The 25593-nt window shown below is 36.1% G+C and overlaps 1 protein-coding gene across 6 annotated transcripts in view; it reads right to left on the bottom strand.

Annotated features, from left to right (window-relative positions):
• The window catches only part of PPP1R12A (protein phosphatase 1 regulatory subunit 12A), a 115748-nt gene that overhangs the window by 25848 nt on the left and 64307 nt on the right, over window positions 1-25593 (bottom strand). For 3 of the 6 annotated variants that reach the window (XM_065837735.2, XM_065837726.2, XM_071799513.1), the window contains exons 4-15: window positions 20810-20969; window positions 18754-18898; window positions 15809-15883; window positions 15275-15363; window positions 14987-15144; window positions 12331-12458; window positions 9379-9495; window positions 8791-9006; window positions 7790-7884; window positions 4899-5021; window positions 2926-3087; window positions 2303-2479 (exon numbers count right to left, since the gene is read on the bottom strand). In XM_065837735.2, coding sequence (XP_065693807.2) covers window positions 2303-2479; window positions 2926-3087; window positions 4899-5021; window positions 7790-7884; window positions 8791-9006; window positions 9379-9495; window positions 12331-12458; window positions 14987-15144; window positions 15275-15363; window positions 15809-15883; window positions 18754-18898; window positions 20810-20969 — 1645 coding nt within the window. The remainder of the gene's footprint in view (window positions 1-2302; window positions 2480-2925; window positions 3088-4898; window positions 5022-7789; window positions 7885-8790; window positions 9007-9378; window positions 9496-12330; window positions 12459-14986; window positions 15145-15274; window positions 15364-15808; window positions 15884-18753; window positions 18899-20809; window positions 20970-25593) is intronic. The other 3 variants (XM_071799528.1, XM_071799519.1, XM_065837752.2) reach the window with 1 other exon arrangement.

A 25593-nucleotide genomic window follows, 5' to 3' on the forward strand; every position in this document is an offset into this window, starting at 1 on the left:
AACATCTCCCGTCTTATGACACATCTTAAAAAAATACCACTGTAATTGATTTGATTTCCAGCATTTTTATAGACTTTCCCTAGAGCCCTAGGCTCTATTTCTATGAGGAAGATGGTGCCTGTTAGATGCTCCAGCAAACATGACCTGAAACGTTGCCTATGGAGGAGGTTCTGATTGCAGAGCAGGTGTAATCTGTAGGGCCTGAAAACTGCTACAAATCACTCCATATAAGTTACTCTTTATTAACTGGTGTACATATGCCTACCCTTCAATAAATCTGAAATCATTTACACCTCGTGGAGAGAAAACTCTCAACTTGCCAAGTATGGCAACCAGCAGAGTAGCAAGTGCCCTTTCCCAGCACCCCCTATACATATGCCACACAGCTCACCTAAGAGGTATTAGTCCTGATACAAAGATTTAAAATTCAAGTTTGTCATTCTCTTCCCTGTTTCTCTAAATCAATCCTAAAAATTAGGTAAAGAATATAGCTTCCTTAGCTACTCCAAAAGGATGCACCATTACATGTTTCATTACTAGAAGTAGTTAATAATATCCTCGCTTTCCAAATATTCTTTGAAATACTATTTCAAACATACTTTCTAAATATACATTTACAGTCTATAAATGTGGCTTAACCAACTTCACTTCTTAAGAAAATATTCAGCATATAATATTTCATATACAGACAAGTTTTTCATGTGCATATAAACACACACAGATACACACTCATGCACATATATGGATCTGCACATAGAGATACATATACGTGCATGTGCTGATATTTAGAGCACTACCTTCTCATATGCACACAGTAATTATTCCAGTTTTGCTGATTTCTAAGATACAATGGATATTTGAATATGCCATCAAGAATGCATCTGCAACAGCATATTACACAATCGGCCCAGAGTCAGATAAAATAAGGTATTCCAGGCCAATTGCAGGTAACTGGAATGTATGTCGTATATGCGCATTAGTACGGACACACTAGTGAGAGCAAACGAGACAGCAAAAGCCTTAATTCTGATTTTCCTTGCTTTTCTAGCTCTTACAGACTGAAATATCATTTGCATGTTAAAACTGGAACTACTTTTGAAAAAAAGATGCATTTTGTTGTTTTTTCTTTTGATTTGTTGGGTTCAGTCAAATTTTGCTATGGAAAAAGGGTTCCAACTACGGTTGTTAGTGAAATGAGCTGTAAGCACGTGTGGGTACCTCCTGAGTAATTTCCTAGAAGTTACTTCATCTCAGTTTTGGGTGTGAAGGGAGGGCTATGGAAAACACACTACCCTAAATAGGCCTAAAGCTATGAGGAATCTTTAAATGTTGTTGCAGCCTTAAGTGAACCAAAAGAATGCAGGTTTCTTCTGTAACAACCAACAGCTCCATCACCTCCATGAACATGCAGAGATAGACATGTCTGGCACTGATACATGGGTTACATTTCAAACCTACTATGGGAGCAGCACACAAATCTGAACTTGCACTTCAGCAGAAGGGTTAAAGGATAAACATTTATAAATATCCAGAAGAAGAAGAACCCAGAGAAAGCTAACAGAATTAACAGCCTTGATCCATAAATAGCAGGTAACAACTCTACAGAAACATAAATATGCACCAATCTTAACTCATCCTCCATGTAACTGCAATAGAAAAAACACCATAGTCTTCAAATAAGATTTACAACAGCTTCTTACTCATTCTTTATACTGAATAGCTCTTAATCCATTGCATTTACAACAGTATATTATGTTTCAAGTAGAAAAGATTCTAAAGGATGCAAAGAAAGAAACAGAATGTGTTGGGTTCAATACTTTTTCTCAGTAGTGTCAGGCACAAAAAATAACCAAAAAAATGCTATGTTGTAATTCATTATCACACTGCCACTGGCACAGTAGCTCACCCAGTAGCAAGGTACTTGTAGTAAGTAACAAATTATTGATTTTCTTATTTTTAATTCAGTGTTTTTACATAGTTCCATTATGGGTATTTTAAGAGGACCCATTTAATCTATTAACAGAAATAAAAATACGAAAATGCTGCATGTCAAATGAAACCCCCAAGCCAGTCAAAAATATACAGTATCAAAGTTTAAACTTCATGAATGGCCTCTACCAGCACTAAGCTCTCACATAAACTGAGGCACGTCGCTAGTTGTTTCAATACAGAGCAAGCAAACAACACTGCATTATGTAGTGTACTACCCGAATTTGTGGTAACCAACACATTCCTTTACATAAGAAAAAAAAAAAAAAAACTTTTGTACAAGCGCAATGTTACTCTTAGGACCTTTACACACCTCCGTCTCTCCCTGACCTCTGATGTTGAGGACACAGTGCCAGAAGTAGCTGTGGTCATGGCTGTGGTAGTGGCTGTAGCATTTACAACCGATGGTGCAACAGGAACGGTCACTGCTGTAGGAACACTGTCCTTTTCTTTCTCAGTACTATCCTCAGCCCACAAACGATTTGAGGTACTACAGCATAACGAGCAGCAAACACAAAAAAAGAGAAAAGGAAACAGCTAAACAATGAAAGCACTTTACTAAACAACTAATAACATGTAAATTGAGGGATGGATTTTTTTTAAAAGCAAGTTGAGAAATTTCTCTACTACAAAAGCTCAACTTGAGCTATTAAATTGAATGAATTAAGAATTGAGCAGTTCACAATAATTGAATTTTTATTTTTCACACCCTTCTAACATTGGATTTATTCTTTTACACCAACATGGCCATCACTTTACAGTAGAAAGCCATTCAGAATTTTTGAGCCAAATTGTATAAAATCAATACAAATTTAAAAGAAAAGTGAAAAAATCCAGAGCCCCAGGATCTACTAAACAAGAACGCATGCACGTACATAAGCACATAGTAGACCTGACAAAAAAGAAAGGAAAAAAGAAGCGTGTTGGTGCCATTACCTGCTTTGTACACTTGCTGAAGTAGAACCCGTTGTACTCTTTGTAGTAGTGTTTGTGCTGGCAGGCAGTGTTTTCTGAAGACCAGCAGAAGAGGTAACTGTTGATGCAGTACTTGAAACATTAGAACTAATCAAATCATCTTGTCTTCTACCAAAGGAGCCACTGAAAGAGAGACACATACAAGGGATGCATTTGTATCACTTATCTTTGCTCATTAAAACATCACAAAGCTGTGAAGGATCCATTAAAGTCTTGCCCATGTATTCTGTGGTTCAGTTCAGTCTTAGAAACTTCTGGGGCAAAAGAAGCATTTTCTTCATTATCTCCTTGACTAGGACTTTCAAATTATGACTTCAGAGGGCAGCAGAAATGTCCCTTAGTCCTGACCATTGCTCCACAAGAAGAGAAGATAAAGAACAGAATCTCACTCGTTTATGTAAGGCTGTCTTGATCACACCTACCGTGTTCCCATTTTTAAACTGCTGTTTCCCCCACACTGAATACCTCAGAAAATGCAGAATTATACTCCACAGCTTGTCAGAAAAGAAAATGTCATCAATATCACTCCTCTTACAATTTTCAACCAATTAAATTCACTGCCCTTTTTTTTTTTTTTTAAACTTATATTAATTCCCGGAAAGATTAACCTCCCACTCAGCCTTTTCCCTTGTTCTTCAAGTTTTAATGAAGACACAGTGATTTCCACATTTTTATCCATTGGTTATGGCTGAACAAATTTTGTATTACCGTGTCAAGATGTTTGCCCATTACTAAACCTCAGAATTTAGAGTTAGGACAGACAGAGCATCATATTACTAACTGCAAAAGATTTAAGGAAAGATGCTTATTAGTCATTCTGCAATTGATCATTTTTTCTATTACTATAAATTCTATAACGACAAAGAAAAAATAACTGTACAAGAACAACTACACCATTAAAGCACCACACGTACTTTAAAAGTGATCGAGTACATTTTATTTGACGAGGGGAGTGCAAATATTGATAAAAGCTAACATGCAGAGATTGTTCTTATCTCGATATTTTCCTTCCATAACCGTAAACCTGTGCAACAACTTTCCAAACTTGAAGTTAGGAAAACTGAGTTCTCTTTTTACGACAGGAGGTTAACAAAGATATAAGATGTATTACGCTGTATGAAACGGCCTGACTACATGCTGCTGACAACATCAATGTCAAGACTAAAAAAGAGGTTAACTAGTCATCACTATGTACATCCGCAGTGCTTATCAATATGCAGCTTAGCTACGTGCATTCTTTCTTGTGATCTATTCATTTTACATAGATATTGCTCCACTAATTCCAATGAAGAATTTCACTCAAATAGCTACACTGAAACTATACAGTTGAGTAACGTTAACCATGTATATATTTCCAGGATGCGATTCCTTCTGAGAAGATCCTGCAAGATAGTAGCCATGCACATCTGAAAATTATTTTCATATTAATCACCATTTACTTTGCATTCTTAGTTTCTCGTATGCATTCTATGATGCTGACAGTCAGTGTAGGCGCAGCTACAATCTGGAGAGCAGCCCAAGACCTCTGATACTCTCATACAAAACCCAAAATTCAACATAGACAGTATTTTTCCCCTTTTCAGATACCAAGCAGAATTACTCGCATTCCAATATTTAAAATAGTTATCTTTGGCTACTGAACTAATCTGGAGTCAAATGAACCTCAATCTGAAATAAACAGTAAGAAAAAGTAAGTATATAATTTTAATCATATAGCAGTTGCTGCAACAGTCTAAACTAGTAAAAATGGCGTAGCTTTAAAATCAGCATGAGCATTGCATCAGCGTAAGTGCATACTTTGCAATTATTATGAACAACACTTCAATATGTCACCATTCAATTTTTAACTGTCCTTAAAAATGTGATTCAGTACTTGAATTTGTTTCTTTTAATTTGTCAGCTTATTTTGATTAAAAAAAGAGAAAATTCCGCACCTTCTTTGATAACCTGTGTTTAATGATGTAGGACCTTCATTCAAACTGTTTTTCTTGGCGTCTTCCTCCCATTTTCTCCTGGTGTAGGAACTGCCACCACGTATCGAGCTAGCAGATGAGTCTCTGTAAAAAAGACTTCAGTTCAGCAAACTCGTATAAAGACTCATAGAACAGTTTGGGTTGGAAGGGACCTTCAAAGGTCATCTACTCCAACCCCCTGCAATAAGCAGGGAAGGTTGTTTCTTGCTGTGAGCTGAAAAGGAGTTTCAAATTAAAGATTAAAACTCGGGATAATGCACTTAAATATAACGGTGCAGAACAGGAATAAAATGACCTTTATGGCGAATCATTTTCAAGCTCCTGTGGAAAAATACTACATTCATATTAGCACTGTTAGAAATATAACAGAAGAGCAGCATCAAAAGAAAAAATGCTAAAGAGGATTTAATCAATATGAAATCAATCATTGGCTTTTATCCATGACCATTGCTGGCTTTGTTTTTCTCAAAAAAGAGGTTTTTCTGTTTGCTCCTGAAATTATTCAAAGCAATAAAGGGAAGAATCAGGTTTTTTAGAAACTTATTTCACAGGATCTTCATTCTTGGATGTTATAAGAAGAAGTTCAAAAGCTGACTAGCCTTTAGAACTCATGATTCTGCAGACTAGTGTAAACAGGCCTGCAGCAGCCATTCCTGAGCGGCCTGCCACGTATCACTAGCTGACATTACTTTAGTCATAAGGAATTTCCAGCCTGTTGTTGCAGTTTATAGAAGCAAGGAATAACCTTGCAAAAATCTACTTAGAAAAACTACCTCGAAAACTGAGACTGAGATGTAAAAAGCTGAAATTCTAATAAAAATGTCAGCTCCACATTTGAAGTAAAGTTCAGAGAGAAGGAAGAAAAAATTTGTCTTTCACAAAACCATACATAAAATGCAACCAGGTCTGTGACAGGAAATGAAAGAATACTTTGTAAAGATGTATACCTTTGTCCTTCAGCAGGTACCTCTTTCTACACATAAATTTACACTAGCAGTCGGTAACAACTTTAAAAAATGACCAAGCACAGGCCAATGAAGTATTATTTCTTACTACCAAAGAGAAACACAAATTCCAAGATACCATCTACCACAGAAAGGTCCTGCTGCATGACAGATTTTTCATAATTACTGAAGGTTTCACTTTGCCAAGACACTACAGACTCAGCACTTTTGCTGCAGCATTGGCTACTTGACTGAGGTTGCATGTCTGAGATTTGTTCATCTAAAAGCCCAGCTGGGACTCATCTTGAAACCCTTCCCATTACTCACAGTAGGATGTAGCTGGATTATACCACATCATTGATAAGACAAACAAGCAGGTGTTCAGACAGGTTGAACACAAACCCAGCATTAAGCTAAGCAACAAGGACAAAGGCAGAAACAATAGTTTATTAAGGTACCTGTAGGGCAGATGGTTAAATTCAACAGGTAAAGAAGGTCAGACTAAATGTCAAAAATCTCTTACGGTTTTAAGTGAGTTGTCTGCCACATCATACACTAGGCAAAGGGTCAGTGCCTAAATAGGCTGGCCTAAAAGTAGGCTTCATCTCTGGTAAATCAAGGAATACACGAAGTTCTCAGCTCGATTGCTTGGTCAGGACTGGGACTAAACAAGACTGATGACCCCAGTTCACTCAGTGCATATGAAGAAAAATATGCTATTGCTGGTGCTCACTTTTGGAACTGTGTCTGTGAATAAGCCATGATGGTTCCAATTTGCACATCAAGGATACAAATAAACCTCAACACTAAAGTGAAATTTAATTCCTTTGTTACAAACAGTAACAGCATCTAAAAATAAAATTGCAGTGAAATATTTTGTCCCAATCGTAAGGTATCACCTAGTCAAGATACTTTCGGAGACCAAGAGTTTTTGAGAATACGCCTACTTCGAGACCAAATTTGTCACCCAGACACTATCCCTAGGCAACAGTATTCTGCAAGTGTAAGAAAAGCCAGTATTCATCTTGTGTTTGTGCTGAAATGATCCACTTTCAAAGCAGCAGCAAAGAAGTTTCTCTCAGACATAAGGAAATTTTATCAGTCTTGCATACAATGATTATAATAGCACATTTTGAGCAATTAGAGGATTTTCAGTTCAGCTCATCCAACATTCAGCTACCTAGATATGATCCAACAAAAACAAGACATTAAGGAGACTTCTAAGTTTTGTACTGTGCATTCTGTTAACTCAAGAAAATGTCCAAGAAGAACCTCAATAAAGGGGAGAAGTGAAAAACAGGAAGGTTCTGACAATGTAAATGTGCCATGAAAGTACCACAAATCCTAACAGGTAACAAGCCTATGCACCAAAACTATTGCCTCTTTTATACTGAAAGCTACACAAAGAAGGTGAAAAACTACAAAAGAAGATGAAAGGTCAACATGTAAACAAGAAAATAGAAGAACTTCTTTTTGTGAATCATTGCTGATGTACATTTGGTTTTAAGCAAAGACTGTAAGAAACAGCATTTTTTTATTATCAAAAGTAATGATGGAGCCCAGTAGCAGCAACCTATGGCTCAAGACAAAGCAGTAAAATGTTTTTACCACTTTTCAGTGGCTTAAAGTTTATAACTTCATATTTTGGATTTTATTTCTTTTCTCCTCCAAGAAGAAAACACTCATTGCCCAGTTCTGTTCTTGACATATAATAAATTTGATTTTAAAATGAGTCATTATAATTTACAAAATCAAAAACCATCAGGAATTGGATTGCCCTACCGATTAGCATAATCTATAGAGCAGGATAATGCTACAAATCAGCATTGTCTTAAAATCTGTAAGTTTTTCAGCCACTCTAAAATCCAGTCATTTTCTACTTAACAGAAATTATAACTTCAGAGTTACCTGTTTTCTTTTTCATCAATGTCAGAGGTACTAGCCAGTCGTCTTGGTATTGTAGGTGCAACATATGCAAGTCGAGCTCCTTTTCCATCTTTCTCCTGAAAGACACATATTTTTTATTAAGTGCTACTATTATTGATTACACTGCCATTTGCTGGAAAATCATAATTATTTCAGCTGGATTTATTGTGACCTGGTTATAAAAATGAGTTTTAAGCTTCAGTTAAATATTATAAGGACTACAATGGGAAGAAGAAACTCTTTGTTTTCATTCTAGTGATGTAAATGACTTGATTTCTTTTTTTTTTCTGCTTTGCTGCAGTAAAATTCCAACACTGATTACTGAAAGCAACTGTTTCAGTATTTTTATATACTATACTATACTATACTATACTATACTATACTATACTATACTATACTATACTATACTATACTATACTATACTACACTACACTACACTACACTACACTACACTACACTACACTACACTACACTACACTTCTTACTCCTGAAAACATTTAGACATCTGTACTTGAAACACAACCACAGGTTCTATGCTTTTCAGTTACCTGTTCCAAATCAGTCCTTCACTTGGTTCTGTGTATACATGTTTAATTATAGAACTAAATTTTTTAAATAAAAAATTACTATTGAATACAAAAAGAGACTCTTTTTTTATAAGATTCTTTCAACATCACTCTCCAAGTGATGCTGAAATTACCAAACCTCTGATCCCCATTAACTGTAAAAACTACTACTAGCATTGCAAATTTCAAAAAGGGGAAAGCCCCAGATCTATGTACCTGGTCACCAGATGATGAAAGTGTATATACTACACTTTTAAAAGGACTATGCAGAAGCAGCACCATTTAGCTTTTTGGGATTTTGGTAAAGAACAGATGTGTAGTACAGCCTTACTTCTACAATACATCATAAACATCTACACTAAGTAAGGCAGACCAGTTCCTCAGAATGTTGTTTCACACTGAAATGAACATGGTCACCTTTTCTTTGTTGTCCAACGAAGAGGAAAGTCTAGGACTTGAAGCAGAACGCATGACACCTGCAGAGTCCTTTTCTTTCTGAGCTTCTTTGGAAGCAGTAATCTCTGCAAGTGCACCATAACTACCAGTTTTTCTAAGACATAACCTCCACGAAGCTGGAGATTCATCTTTTCTCTCTTCTTCTTTGGGAGAAACCTTGGCTGTAGATGTTGGAAACTATAAAACACATGTACATGGATTTACATTATTAATTTACATTATTAATTTACATTAACTGTGGTAATTCATGCTACTTCCAGAGATTTGAGAACACAACCATTTTTAATCATCATAGAAGTGTTCAGTTTGTAGGGGAGTTGTGGTGAGAGACAACCTATACACTCATCTCTTTAATTAGTTAATGAGATAAGAAATGTAAGACTGATCAAGGTATACTACTCCTCTAACCGTTAGAAAAACCCACACTTTGTAATACACACTGTGATCATGAGATGCAAACTTAGAAACATGCAAATCCAGTATCAACATTTTGATTAAAAAATGTTATTTTGCAACCTGTACACAAAGCTGTGCACACCAGAACCTCACCAGATATTTTTCACCCTTATTGGGCACAAGAACAATGCCAGTTTTGCGCAAGCCCTGCCTCCATGATGCAGGATCTACTGACTCCACGACAGGCATGATAGGAGGAATGAAATCAGACTAAAGCCAGTTAAGACGAGAGAAAGATGAAGATTGAAAGAATGGAAAATAGAAACAAAAGGTTGTTTTATAACCGCACAGTTTGTTCCTATGTTTATGTTATGCAGCTCTTCATTACAGCACAAAATACAAAAAAGCAGTAAGAGATAAAAGGAATCTGTTACTAAGGTTTTAAAACACAACATAGCAGGTTTAGCTAATTCAAAGATAGAATTACAGTTTGCACAGAGGAGGACAGCAAAGCCTGTTGACCTAACAAGGTCCATGGCCTGCATTCTCAAATGGTTGAGAATACTGGAAGATTCACACTAAAATATCTCTAATCTTATAATATTTCACTCACATCCCTTAAGTACATCCCATGTTGGCTTAGCTACCCAACCCACACCTTCACTCCCAAACTGGCCTTTACTGAGTACCCTCAGACAGAAATCAGAATTACTGAATGCCATACAGAGTGAAGAAAATCCCATTCCAAGCTTGGTACACAGCACCTGCACCACCAGTGAGCAACACATGGCTTGGCCATCTATGGTCTAAGAGCAGAAAAGCAGCTGCAGTAGCACTGATGGTGCAAACCTGAAAAGGTGGGTGGAAGGGTAGGTGCAGGATCACACCTAAAGTGCTGTTTTACCTTCATTACTAAGATGATTTTAAAGTCTTTTTGGTCATTGATATGAGCTGCAACTGCTTCTCTAGATCACTTGTACATGCCATGTTACAAGTTGATCAGTCTTGATATGCATGCGCATTTATTTTGTAGATACAGAAGGCCCTGAATTTTTCACACATAATATGAGAAAGATAACTACACTTTACTTTTAACCTGCACCTTTTACCTTTAAGACCAATAGAACTGCATAATAAAATCAGAACTAAATGCCAGTGTATTAATTATTTATAAAAGATTACCATTCAGCTTAAAACCACACCCAATTCTTCTTATAAAAAAGTTCCCCCTTGCCTCCCATTGCCATTTAATCACATACCAAAAAAAAATGTTTATTTGATCATTCAGCTCTGGAATATCAAGCCACAGCGCAGTTAGCAACAATTTGGTAATGTCCTACTGCTGAAGGTCATACACTTCAGAAGGCTTTTCCATAATATGAAATAAATTGATTGTAAGGGACAAGCTAGGAAACTTTTGACTTCAAGATGAATAATGAACTGTTTGAAGTGTTAGATATCTTAATTGTCATTGCATGCTGGAGATTCTAAGTGCAGTAATAAAACTGGGTGGAGAGTGCATCAGTTATACTGCCCAACTGTCACAAATGCTTGTATTACCGAAGTGATTTCAAAAAATAAACTATATAAAGTAGGCCTATTTCCCGGCAATAAAATCCTCACTCTATATTTGAACTCATTCCAGTTAGGCACAGCTAGCAAAACAGCAATCACTCACAACGTTGTCCCTCCCTCATGCATTTCCTATGGTTTGTACAGAGAACTTGTGGCTCCCGAGTTCTGTGCAGCTCCTGAGCAATGCAAATGCAGCTCCCATGATACAGAACCGCAACTCCTTACTGAGCCAGCAGGAACCATTTAGATTAATGTCACGAGGCCACCATGGAATCCAGCTGTCTGCCCAGCCGCAGAGCTCGGAGAGGGGAAGTGGTGGTCATTCCTGCCCGTGAGCCGTGCCCATGATTTCCCTTTCGCTCTCATGTTTTTTTTAAGATAAATCTTATGGACATCAGTCACAATTTTTGTAAAGCAGCTCTTAGGATAAGGAAGGTTGGCCCAACCCTGTTGTACAGTATCACATAATACAATGCAGTTGGGCAACCGTTATATTATACTTTGCAAGATGAAACATCATTAGGTTCTATTGTGAATATGAAAGTATAACTCCAATAAACTAAATAAAACACATACTATTCACACAGCAGTACATCTTCTCTCCCTACTGTGGTTTCAGTATATCATGGCTACTGTTCCTCCTGAGCACACTTATCAGAAACATCAGTCGAGGGTTATGTTTTCATTATGATGGGTACAGAAAAGTTGTAATAATTGACAAAGGAAGCCTTAATGGCTTACTATCCAGTTTGCTTAGATATTCTAAATATTTGACTTGTATACCGACTACTGACTATGCATTATTATCTACTGTAATTTTCTGCCCCAGGCATACACATTTTCCCTTTTGATAACCAAAACTAAAATTAATTCCAATTAACTTTTCACATAAAGCTGTAAAAAGCTTCCTGCATGCAATATGGCTTTGCTAGGTGTGTTTTTGAGCTGTGCATTGAATAAATCATGTGTCTCAATTCTCCAGCTCCTCCCGTGAGGTCCTAAACATACTGGAATGACGGCTGGGACCTACAGCACTTCGATTTCTTATTTCAGGTACGATTTTCAAATTCTGTGCCTAAGCACTAGCTGAACGCTTCCAGGGACTCCTGAAAGTACCTTAGTTACACCTGCCTCCCTTAAGTGCATCACAAATACAGGCACAGAGAGAGAGACACTAAAATTGTAGTTTCTAAAAATTCTGGAGGAGTCTGGCAAAGAAAAGACTTTCAAAAATGTTTAGCTTCAGAAAAACAAGAATTCCAGTCACTGTGCAACAGATTTTTGCTTTTTTGAAAGGATCTTATGTTCATCTATTTTGTAGTTCTGTATTTTAGATCCTTCTTTACAATCAAAACCATTCAAAATTTAAAAGAAACAGTTTCTGCAGAAAAACAAAATATTTTAGGAATCGGGGGATATTTTCATCAATTCACTGGATAACCCAATCCACGTTTTATATAAGAATAAAAAAATGTATGCTAACACAGAAGAACAGAAATCTAATATCACAAGAAAGGTATTTTGTTTTACCTTCTTAACAGGTGATGTAGGTGCTCCTTGGCCACCAGCTACCGAAGGTGCTGTCACAGCTACTGATGCTGATTGTGTACTTGTGGTATTTGCATTATTAGTTACACCTGCTAAGGTTTTGGTCTTATCTGCAAAATATTTACAAGATTTTAATTTTAATTTTTTCATTCACAATTTCTTCACTTCTACAACACAGAGCTGAATTTCTTCTGAACAAATTTGAGAGCAAACTTTCCCAACAGCATTATATTATTTTTTCCTCAGTGTTTTCCACCTCATTCCCAATCTGTATCTTAGTTAGGTCCATCTTTTTTCCATAACACTCACGCATATACAAACTTTTTTTATAATAACGCTCAGAGATGTAGAGACAGAACCACAGATTCATTCAGGTTTAACATGACCTCGGGAGATCCTAATTCAGCCTCCTGCTCAAAGCAGGGTCAATATCGCACATGGATCAGGTCGCTTAGGACTTCGATGAGTCAAGTCTTGAAAACCTCTAGAGAGATTCCACAGCCTCCACAATAGGAGGTATGTTGGCATGTAATGGTTAATTTGAACTACAGAAGATGCTAAGTCAAAGTAAAACATTTATGCTTGGATAACTGCATGTTGAGCGCAAAGAGATAATTAACTGTACAGAGAATCCAGCCCGGGATTCCGGTCAGAATGAGCTGAGAGACTTGCCTTGTGGAGCTCTGACTTTCTTTTTGCTTCATTCCTGTTTTGTTCTTTGTTTTCTTACCAAACTTTCCCTGTTCACTTACTCTGTCCTCCTCTGCTTTGTCCTTCCTGCCCACATTTCTTCCTCTGTCTTTTGTTTGTGTACCTTAACCCTTTTTACACAAACAAACCCAAAATGTCATGGTTGTGACGCAACAACTGTTGTCACTGCACTTGCTTGAGCTTCATAATCTTACATCTCACTTCTATTTCATCTATTTGGAGTGGGATGCTACATCCTATCTCTAAAGTTTGGAGCAACACGGGGTTCAGTCCCCGCTGGTTTTTGCCCTACTACAAACATACCTTTATATCCACAGTACCCATAGAGTGTAGGAGCTCTATTTAGAAAGTATGCAATGTTTTCTTACAGCGTTCGCATATCTAACGTTCAAATTCAGCAAAGTACCAACCTATGACTGGAAATCATATAAGTAACGGTATTGCTGTTACACACTTGTTTGAGTTATGGACATAGGTGGACCGATGTTATGAATAATTAATGATGCAGTAAACAAATGAAAAAAATGGTTTACATCAGTAACTGTGCACTTAATGGAAAGTTATGTTAAAACACAAGTGAAAATAAAGGCTGGTAAACGTCTAGGTCATGATGATAAAAAGTTCAACAGGGCAATGTGGACTGACAGAACAGTTCGAAATGATGCACTGGCAGATCTGCTGGAAATTTGCAAATGAGTAAACCAGAAAAAGTTATCAGGAATTAAAGAATGGAAGGAGCAAAATGGATTTTTCACAGCTGCATTCTGAAATTATTTCAAGGATGGCAAGAACATAGCTTTATGCATGACTGAGCTAACATTGACTAACTCTCAACAAACATTAAACTATCTCAAACAAAGTAGGTTAAAAACACGAACTGCTGATAATTGTATTTTTCAGTTTGTTTCCCTGTCCTTTAGGAAATGATAGCTTCATATTCATATTTGCCTTCTTGGTCTTACAGACAGAAATGAATTTATTTTTAAACTGCATTCTCCCATAATCAATGAAACAGAATGTGTTAGGAGAACATTTGCAATATCCCAATACATTAGAAACCGCGCTTTCAAGTACTTCTGAATATTGAACACTGTTAACATATTTTACAACCGGAATGCTTCTGGTAATCTCAAGGTTTTTCACTAGAAAACTACCTTAAGCTGAATAATGGGAAAAAAGGGAAAGTACAAGCTTGGAATTTAGAGATGCAGCTCTACAGGGAAAAGTTTAAAGCCCAGCTTGCCAAATAAAGTATGATAAAGCCTTGTTGATATTAAAAACCTCAGAGTTTACATAAATTAATTCTTGAGTCACAGTCAAAGTTTCCTGGCACAAACTATCTACTGGTAACGAACAGAACACAGTTACCAGAGCCATAAAGTTCAGGAAACATTACGGTTAGTTCAGTGTCTGAGAAATTACTACATGTTATACATTACAAGTGTTTTGTGTTTACCAAAGCTCAGTCTCTGTAAATGAGGGATGCAAGTATACTATGTTGAAAGACTAATTACAAAGCTTGACAGATGTTTTTCGCCTGTTCCAATCTCTACACCAGTTCCACAAGCAAACACTGCTGTAAAGACTTCATTTCTAATTTCATCTAACTTCTTCAGTGTTTTCAGACATGTTCTTTCAGGCTTGTATTATTCCAATTATTTGATTAAAAGTATCAGCTGTTAAAAAGTCAATAAAATAAGCAGGTTAATTGCTTTAACCTAAATAGCCACCAGTAAAGACACCTTTTTGATATCTCTGTTAAGACTTGACTTTAGACATGTATATCAACTTGTTTTTAAACGACTGGAAGTTTAGTGGAATGCTGAATAAGTGAAACTTAAGATACTAAACTCTGTATAATAAATTATTAAGTAAGCAAATTTATAAAGCAAAAACTTAAAGAAAGACAATACTACAAACAACTTACCTGTCTCTGCTTCGGATTCTGAGTCATCATCCTCTTCTTCTTCACTAGAACAACTGGATTCATCCTTCTTTCCCTCTTCTTCCTCATCTGCTTTTTCTTGCTCCAGAGACTCTATACTGGATGCATTCTTTTCTTGCTCCATAATCAATGTCTCTTTACTGAGTTTGAAAAGAAAAATACTTACTAAGTCCTGAAAAATTTACTGAAGTTTGTCAAGCAGGACTTTGTGACAGCTTATAAAAGTTATCTTTTTTATTAATAGTTTATTAGGTTTCCAAGTTTACTTACTTTTTGAATGATTTTTGTGTCTGATTATTATCCATGTTGGCTGTGGATTCAATTAGGGGAGATTTCTTTTCCCGTTTTTCACTATGAAGCTTCAAAACATATAGAACGATGCAGTTAAATTGACAGAATGGTTATCAGTGTGACAAGATTACAAACAGAGGGAAATTTCCTCTAACTACTACAAAGAACAGAATGTGCATAAGCTTTGGAAGTGTCAAAGTTCAAAATTCTAATATCTCAGAAACTTAGTTCAAGCAAGTTGTTAATTCTTGATACTTCAGATCATGAACTACCTGCTGGTGAAGGCACATAGACAAGCACCTTCTTTCTTCCAAGGCTTTTTAGTCACCATGATTGACCAAACAAGGAGATGAAATAACTTGTGAGATGACTGCGACATTACCTGAACTGAAGCTCCAAATCGAACCTTTGTTTTTAAGTTATATGCTGCTCTGAGCTGTGTACCATGGTCATATGCACAATTAAGTATAACATATATATATGTGTACACATACACAAACACGAAAGGCCTACCAGATTCTGCTTCTTTTGTAATTCTTCTAAATATCCTAGAATATCTTCATCTGCCACATCAAATGCTGTCTGCCCCTGGAGAAGGGGAAAAAATAAAACACCGTAACTGTAGAGCAGAATTTAAATATAACAGATTACGATGCCTTATCACATGATGATGCTGGTAAGGGGCACATTCAGAGAGGAATTAGAATGTATAAGCCAAGGTCTATTACAAACTATTAGTAAGTCAGTAGTTGAAAACAATGTTGCAATATTACTTTTTTTGGGTAATTGAAACAGAAACGTCTACTCTTGATGAGTAAACACATTTTTTAAGAGGTAAAAACATGACTTCAAAAAAATTTTGCTGCCCTTTGAAGGAAAAAAACTATGAAGGAAAATAATACAGATGGAAAGAATATGATTATCATAATATTAGTTCCAAACAACTATTCCAATTGCAGATGTATGGATGAATACTGAACAGTTCAGTATCCTCTCCATCCTAGGCTACTACATACAGCTTGATTTTTTTTTAGTTTAAATTATTCAAGCAAGTTATACTAAATCTAAATAGTTAAACTTTCACATTTTTGCAATAAAACCTTATTGTACATTTTACATTCTGTTTTAGAAGGGATCTGCTAACAACCATTTGTTCTCATTCTCCTTTAGTGTATGATTTCCATTGGACATGTACTTGAATAAACAGATCATAATGTGATTCATTAACAGAGTAATCCTGTCAGCTGGAATTTCTTCAGCTTGCTGTATCTTACATCTACATAGTCACTGCAATTCTTGATTAGACCAGATGCCAACAGGACATGAGATTCTATCTTTAAGGTCTGAACTGGTAAAGATTTCAAAAATTCCCTTTCTTCATCTCTACTTGAAGACGAGAAGGGCCGAAGCTCACAGAGTTTCACAAAGAAAGCCTAACTTACATTGAAACTGCAATATGGAGTTTTGTATTTGGAAGTTTCGATTCAAATACAAGAAGGCTGGAATCTAAACATAGTCCTACATCCATTGGTATAAATGCAGCTGGCCCAACACTGACCTGTGGACATTCTGAAATGTTGGAAGGATCATGACAAGATCAGTCAAGTAAGTGTTTCTGTACAATAACCAGCAGTAAAGGCAGACCTGTCATTTAAAAGTGGTCACAGCAGCTTATAAAGGTAACTAAAGGTGTTCATATTTGTCTCTACTTATTTCAGTTTCTCAAAATGTGAACTAAAGGCAAACATATTCCTACTTACACTGTGAACGTTATCTCAACTGTTTAGAAAGGATGGACGTTCAAACCACTAATGTTCACATTCGTAAAACTTCTGACTGTACAGCAGAAGCACGTGCACCTTTCAACAAGCATTACCCAAAACAGCTTGAGGTCCTCTGACATGTGAACTATTCCATCTAGTATAACACAGTACTAACCTGGAAACTAAACAACAAAATTATCTCAAGTTTATATCTGCATTATGACTACAGTTTTTAATCTGGCCTTCTATTTTATAGGTAGCTATTAAGTGGGTTTATTAAAAACAAACAAACAAACAAGTTAGACCTACCTTGACCAGAAAAAGCAACTTAGCAAAAAAAAACTGTTGTAGCTGGAAGGTTTTATCTAAATTCAACCCGTAAAAGTTGACACCTGAAGTCAAGTGCCTAAACAATAATGGCTGAGTTCTCTGAGATGCTAAACACCTACAGCTAAAACCAAATTCAAAGGAATTTTCAATCTGAAGATCTCCAAAAGCAAAAATGCTTACTAGCTTACTTCAGAACAAAACAGGCAAAGCTTTCGTAGCTTGCACAGACAAGCCCATACACCAGACAAAGCAGCCTACATCTCTCTGTACCTCTTCCATTCTTATTCTTCCCTCAGTTGAGTTGAACATACTTTCATGAGAGTGCTTTCTGGAACACCACCTTCCACATTCTCACAACCCCAGTAAAAAGTCTAACAGATAACTCAATAAACTGGTTTTAATTCATTGCATGAGCTTTTGATTGCCTGATACAATATATGGCTACACAGCTGATATGTAGAAGTTCTATGAGTATTATACAGAAACAGCGTTGAAGCTATTGTAATTCCAGATTTCATTGATTTTATTATAAGCAACCTCAATTTCTAAGGAAGAAAAAGTCAACAAAGACTAAAAATGTTAAGCAGCTGTAGTTTTGCCCTTATATGGAGTAAGTTGTTGCTAATTCATGATGTGTATCTGCATATTCCCCTAATTTATTTTTTAAAGTTTAGGAAAAAATTTAATGAAGAAGCTATCCTAAAAAATGGGCAGGTAATTTACATATACAGTATTGAGAGAAATCGGAAACAGATCAGAATCTCTCTGTAAAACATGGTACAAAGAGAAGAAAGAGAGCTTCAGTACTCACACAGGTGAATGAAAAGTTTTGGATCTTTGTGATGCCTTTGTGAATCATGAAAAATTTATACCTGTTGGGAGCAAGATCTTGAAAAGCTAGCAAGCTATGCAGGTCTTTACATAAAAATCTAGGAAATATAGCTTAGGAAGCATTCAAGTTATGTCTAGGGAGCCCAGAGATGCCTGGAAGTTATCTTCCAGCTTACCCAAACCAGCACAGTGATAACTCCTTTAGTATAGCAACGAAAGCCCGTGTGCAATCCACCAAGTCGCTAATTTTGTACCTCTGAAATGTGAATAAACTCATTCTGTTAGAATTTTCCCTGTCAAAGATTACACGGATCATTTAATATAGAACTAAGCATGAAGTGGACCTAAAAATTAATTTAGACAATTGGAGAATTTAGTTTTGAACACAAACATGCTGTTTTGACAAAACATGCATTATATAAAGCTCCACGTACAGTAAACAGCAGTTTATCATCACTTTTCTTACCCTGGCTTCTAAAGTCACTTTAGAGACCAGAACTTTGTATCTTGACAAGGATTACATAAAAATCCTACCACTTTGTTGACAGCCTCCATATCACATAGGTTTTCCACTAAAATGCGACATGCTTCTTCTTTACCCCAGTGAGCTGCAGCATGAAGTGGTGTCCAGCCATCATAATCTTTAATATTTACATCGTAGCGAGCCTGTATTAAAAGCCTAAAGAAATTGAAAGAATTGGATATTGAGATTGCTGACAGGGATAAACAATAATCTTCTGTAAAAGCATCACATCATTCAACAGTAATACCCTTCTCCTTTTTCATCATACATATTTTAGTTGGGCTACTGACAATCAATTAATTTTATTTCCCCACAGAAACTTTATTCTTTTCATTGTTCAGTAGGTGTACATATTTGTAAGTAAAATTCAAGAAAAACAGCCTTTTCCATTTTCTTCTTTATTCACTTCTCTTAATTAAAAATCCATTGCTTCTGTACAGTTAATATTTTTCTCTACATGTGCAGTAACAGACAAAAGGCCTTTTAAGGAAAGGGATCCTGTAAAATGTCAAAAAACTGTTAGATACAGTGTTCTTAACTAGTAAATTATTAAAACCTCCTCCTGTTATATTAGTTGCTAAAAGCTGTTAAGTCTAATATCAGCTCCTTGAAACTTGCATCGCCTCTTGTCGTTAACATTTGATGTTGTAACAATCCAGTGTTTATGTGCTTCAATTGCTCTCTGAGAGGGAGGGGAGCTCTTCAAATACAGTACCTGCTTTTCAGTCTGCGTTCAACACTCAAATTCGGCACGGCTCTGATGTGAGTGTCAGAGTGATGACACGCACTTAACCTGACACAGAGTTTTGTATAAAGGGCTATCAGCCCCCTGAAACACTGTCCATAATTATTACAAATCTTATAACCGTGAAGTAATCTCAAAATTTCTCCCCATTTCTCAAGAGCCAATATACTTATAGTAATATCTTCCAATGAGTCAACTTGCACATATGCACAGCTGCCAAACTTGCATCCTACACAGAGCACACATTTTTGATAATTTGAAGCCATCGCAAAAATAGACTGCACGTATGATTTTGCCTTCCTAGGAAAAGTACATGGACTGGACTACAAAAAAGACACGAACTGAGAAAGCTGAAAAAAAAATGGTTCTAGATGTAACTGCCTTACAGATATACACTATTCTAAACCAAAAAATGTTATTAATATTTTCAAACAGAATAATCTCTCTTCATCATGCTGAAGCATCAGTCCTTTTTGAAGCAGAACTCTCATTCAGTAAATTGTATGTAACCGTTTTAACAATTAAAAAGCTCTGTCTTTCAACTTCTGTGTTGACAAAGCATTACTGGCCCTGCAGACCTTAAAGGCAGCAATACTCGCACAGTCAGGGTGTGTGCCTATTTTCATTCATGTTACAATATATAACTGTTCATACTACTGCCAAAGCAGTCAAATACATTCACAATCACAGTAAAGCAATGCATTATTAAGTAAGCTTAGCTTCAATAAAAGCAGAGCTTTGATGAAAAACAAATTAAACCTCTGTTACAGTATTGTGTTGTATTACTGAAAAGCCACCTGAGAATTACGGGACACCAAAAGCCTGAAGGTTTCTATAAAAGATTTTGAATGTAATGATTTTCAACAACAATATAAAAAAAAGTAAAATTAAATTCTATGTTCTCTAGGTCTGAAAATCTTTAGTCTGGATGAAAAATCTGCTTCATGTATGCAAACTAATATGTTGTCTTGAAAATATGCATATAGTTGGCACTATAAAAAGGCATTAAGCTTGTTTACACAGTTGGCTTTAGAAACAGGCCAAGATTTTTGTCAATTTTATTCTTTTAAAACAAGTATTCAGGCTCAACAGGTCCACCGTGTTCATATCTTGAATGACTTATGACAGAAAGCTAGCAGCATTATGATTTATGAGTGCTTGAAAACATAAAATCAATCTTTGAGGAAAAGACAGTTCTAGAGATTGTTTTTTTCCAAGATGCAAGCCCCAAAAACCACAATCGTTCAACCCTTTTGATTCCAAGCAGCATTATATCAATAAGCTAATCAAATATGAAAACTTTCCATTTAAACCACACTTACTTTAAGACTTCTGTATAGCCCTTAGCAGCAGCTACATGAAGTGCTGTACCACCAGATTTAGCATGCCTGACATCATTTATACGGCCGCTGTTGAGCCACTGTCTTGCATCTCTCAGCATTATTCGTTCTTCTTCTTTTCGAGCTGCCTCTATATCAACACCTAATTCAAGAGGGGGAGAGGGGAAGAAAGGACACAAAATATTTTAGTACAAATACTTCAATTCAGTTACGTAACCAATCTTATACGACTTTTATGTGGTACAATAAAATAAGAGCTAAACAACATGAATGATGTTAATGGTTAGATATGAACATCTCTTTGAAGATGAACCCCAAGTGGTTATGGAAACATCCATTACTGAATGACTCTTTGCATGCATAACGCAATTTTTTCCCAAAAGAAGGACAAAAAAACTCCACTAAAACTGGCCCTTTGATTTTAAGAATGTCTGCCATCACAATAATCATCACTGAAGTGACCTGTTAAAAAAAGAGAAAAACGATATTTGAACCTTCTAAGCAGCAAAATATGTCTGGGTTGATGTTAGCTGCAAGAAAGTAGAAAACAGCTACAATTTTTTAACAGCGACGTATCTCTGGGAATGAATACTTACAAGAAAGACAGAGCTATGTTTTTTATACTTTCTATAGAATTTCTCATTAAATCGGTTTGTTTTCTCTATCACTGTAAAACAGAAACCTTACACTCAAATAGGCAAGCCTTTGGAAATCTCCCTTCCTATGTTAGGTAAAAAAAAAAAACAAACCCACCAAAATCTTTTGTAGTCTGTGTCACAACACAATTATCACACACTGATGAAAAGGGAGGAACCCAATATAATATTTACAAGTATACACATCATGTTAAACACTGAAAAAGAAAACCAACTCAGACCCTGAATGGGCAAAGCAAAGCATGTATTTGCAAGCATTTTTAAATTACTACCATATGGAGTGATCTATAGAACACAAGAGGAAAGGGGCCTTGAAGAGAACTACGCATGAGCATTGATTGCTCTGTGCGTGTTGACTGAAGAGTGGCAACTTTGTGAGGAAAGGGGACTTGGGAACTGTGGTCATCAAGAGCACAAATTCTACCTGAGTTGACCTCTTAACAGAAAATCAGTGGGCCAACCTTCAGCAAAATTATTTTATGTGTACAATTTATCTAATCTTAGACACTGGTGTGCAGGAACTTGGGAAATACATGCTGTTTTTACGAATTTTTAATTTCTTGTGGAGCAAAGCATTAACCTGGACATAATAAAAACAAGTGAAATCTAGAAAGAGGTACTGATTTGCTAGATAAGACCGCAAACTTCAACAGTATTCTTTATAGCCTATAAAACAGAAGATGATTTTTAAAACACTTTAGAGATAGATAATCCTTAACTCTCATCTAATTCTGCCTTCTTTCAGTGTTTTCTGCTGAAGCTGCACCTGCATACGTTCCTATCACATAACTTTCCTAACTGCCCAAATAATCAAATCACAACCGTATAAAGCAGACCACAAACAACACTATGCAAAGATAGAACGTCTCTTTTCAAAACTACTCTACATAATTAATTAATTTTAATTAACTTTCAAAGTCTTTATAACGAACAGCAACTTCAGGCTCTATGTCTTCAAAGAAACTGTAAGCTATTAATCCTTCAGAGGATGAAAAGATCCCCAGAATATGGAAGACAAATGAAATCCAGCCTGTTGCCCATTTCAACACACAGCAGAAACTGAGCTAAGGGATGAAGTGGCCTTCATTAAAGAAATTATTGATATTAGAAAATGAGAAGACATAGAATACAGAGCTGATCATATGTAGTACAATGCATCATTCTACTGTGCAAAGCATGATAAACCTGATTATAATAAAACAGATTAGTCAAGCTCTTATCAATCAACTTGTAACTAGAAAGCCAGAGAAACAAACTGGCCAACTGAAAGCAATTATATTGGCACAGTTGAAACACCCGTAATACAGTGGACAGTTAACTGATATGTCTATTATATTATGTGTGAACTAGTATTTCACAAATGCAGCAATCCTCAATTATAGAGCAAAAAAATCCTTGAAAATGACATGCCCAAATAAAAATTTCCTGAAATGCAGGAAGAAGGAATATAATTATTACATGCTTCTGGAAACATAACATGCCATTTGTTTGGTTTGCAGTAGCATACAACAGTGCTATAACAGAGTTCACTTCTTTTTAAACTATTCTTCCATCAATTCACCCAGTAACAGATATTTGTTGCCTACAAATAAATTAAGAAAAAAATAATTGAATTTTTTTAAAATTACTGAACACTTCCCCCCCCCCAACAAACTAACATAATCAAAAAACAATCAAACAAACAAACCAAAAAAAGTAGATCTGGTAAAAGTTTATGCTAAGGACAGATGAAAATATAAAAGTTCTCTGAGTATCAAAATAACTGAGGCAGGTTATACAGTTACTGTTCTAAGCAGTTGACTGAACTCCTAGACTCATTCACTTACTCAATTAAAACAATCATTTCAGTCTTGGCAATTTAATAAAAACCAATAGAATTATGTTCCATCAGACACTGATGAAAACTCATAATACAGAGGCTAAGTCTCTAAGTTGCATGAAGATACAAAAGATTGTTGAAGCACAAAGCAGAGGAAAAAGCTAAAATGCACTTGTTTGAAAGATGCTGTGGTAAAAATTGAATACATGGAAGCTTCCAAAACTGACTCTCTCAAGACTAACCATGACTAAATAAATCTCAACAGAGATTAAATTTTACATATCTCATAATCTTTGTAACTCTGACAGATAAAAATAATGATAAGCAGGAACTCTGAATCAATAACATATTGATAAATCACATATTCTTGTGTCTCCAGAAGGCTCCTACATACTGATGGGTGAACCACTGCAAACTGTAACTTCCTTGGGCCTTCACATCTGCTCGCCTTTCTGAATGACAGAGCAGTGCAGACCAGCACATCCTGGGAAAATCATTCTTCAGAGTGCAGTCATATTTACGTGTCAGTGGTGCATGCAAAACACAACTACACAAATAAATAGTTTATATATGACCTGTTGGTCACATTTGTGTCCATCCTTATCAGCATGAGTAACCTTCTCCACCCGAAGAATCCGATATAAATTCCTATCAGCGTAAAGCTGCTCCTGTGCATGGCTGGTAGTTTTGAGGCACGTTTGTAGAAATGAAGAACAAAGCTCTTCCTAAGCCCTGATCTTGAACTTCTAACAGTTAATGCCTAAGTGTACCTTCCAGGTATGCCTGAAGACCCAAAGATTCACGTGCTTTTGCAGAATAAGTAACTAATACTGAATATAGATTTTTATTAATATCACAAACAATTGCATTTCTGAAGCCCATACAAGATTTAATGTCTGCCGAGGACTAATGGCTGCATTGATATATTATTTTACAAGACAGTATATTTCTGATCATATTTCAACAGAAGAAAGCAGCAAAATCTTGCCAATGTAAACAAAACATCCCACTTTAATAACTGGCACAAAAATGGGAATTGAACTTTGTGTCATAGATAAAAAGCTGTGCTCTGAGATAAGCTAGATACAATTCCCATTATTAACTACAGAAAACAGAACGTAAACAGCCTTTATTATACCTTGTACAGACCTTTCTCCTTGCTTTTGTTTTCCAGACTCTATTAAGATATCAGTGAAAATGAAAATGCTCCTCACACATTTCAAACACTTTCTTCATCCGGCCCATAGATGGCAATGTGCTGCCTCTGAGCTCAGCTCAGCCCCAGTATTCACTCACACCACCAGACACTTAACCTCTCTGGCACTCCAACAACTCCTTAAATCATTAAAAATTTGTTGCTAAATGCTTTCATTTTTTTTCTGATCAACAAGTATTATTCAAAATTTTCAAGTAGGTTTGAAAACGGTGTGCCGTTTGGTGAGCGTTTAATGAAATTCAGCATAAATTTAAATGCTGAATCATTGTTTCAGGGCTCCTCCATATAAAGGCATGTTTTATAGATACTGCATGGAAGATCAACCCACTTTTTACTTCATGTAGTGAATGTTTATATACAAATGTAATAGTTCGCATTTTATCCACACAAACAAAGCTGAGTTAAGCAATACATCCAAGAGAGTCCTGTTACATTTACCTATAATTAAGTATGAGGAACATTTACTTCTCCTTGGTAAAGGAGAAATGATCTCTCCAAGAGTTACTGAATAGCTACCGCGCTGCATCATGAACTCCTGATTCACCTCATGTCACCCCTCCTCACTAACTCACCTCCCGAGAATGTTTTCCGTAATTCAAAATAACTGCTTAAGCAGTTAAAAATAATTTTAAGAGGACATCGGATGATAAACAGATAAAAAACTGCTGCAAACCATTACATTTAACCCTACTTGAGACCTGAGGAGAGGCAACATTTAAAACTGGCCTGGGCAAGCCAGGACTGAAGCCACGGCCAAGCGACATCTCCCTCCAGTCTGCTGGTTTTCACCAGTGCAAATGAAAACTTCACACTACTGGCAAAAGACAATTTCTACAAGTACGAAATGATGAAACACTGCAAAGCTAAGACATAAGTGATCATATCAAGAAACTGGAAATCATAATATTTCTAATGAAAACATGGAATTCTGTGGGTAGTGGTATCTATATACATGGGGTTGGCCCACGATAAAGACATCAGCCATGTGGAGAAACAAAATAGGTCCTACAATGGATTTTTTGTATAACATACAAAACAGGCAAAGGGAACAGTTTTTCAGCACTGCTGTGGAATA

This window comes from Patagioenas fasciata, chromosome 1 (genome assembly GCF_037038585.1).
Source record: "Patagioenas fasciata isolate bPatFas1 chromosome 1, bPatFas1.hap1, whole genome shotgun sequence".
NCBI classification, from domain to species: Eukaryota; Metazoa; Chordata; class Aves; order Columbiformes; family Columbidae; genus Patagioenas; species Patagioenas fasciata.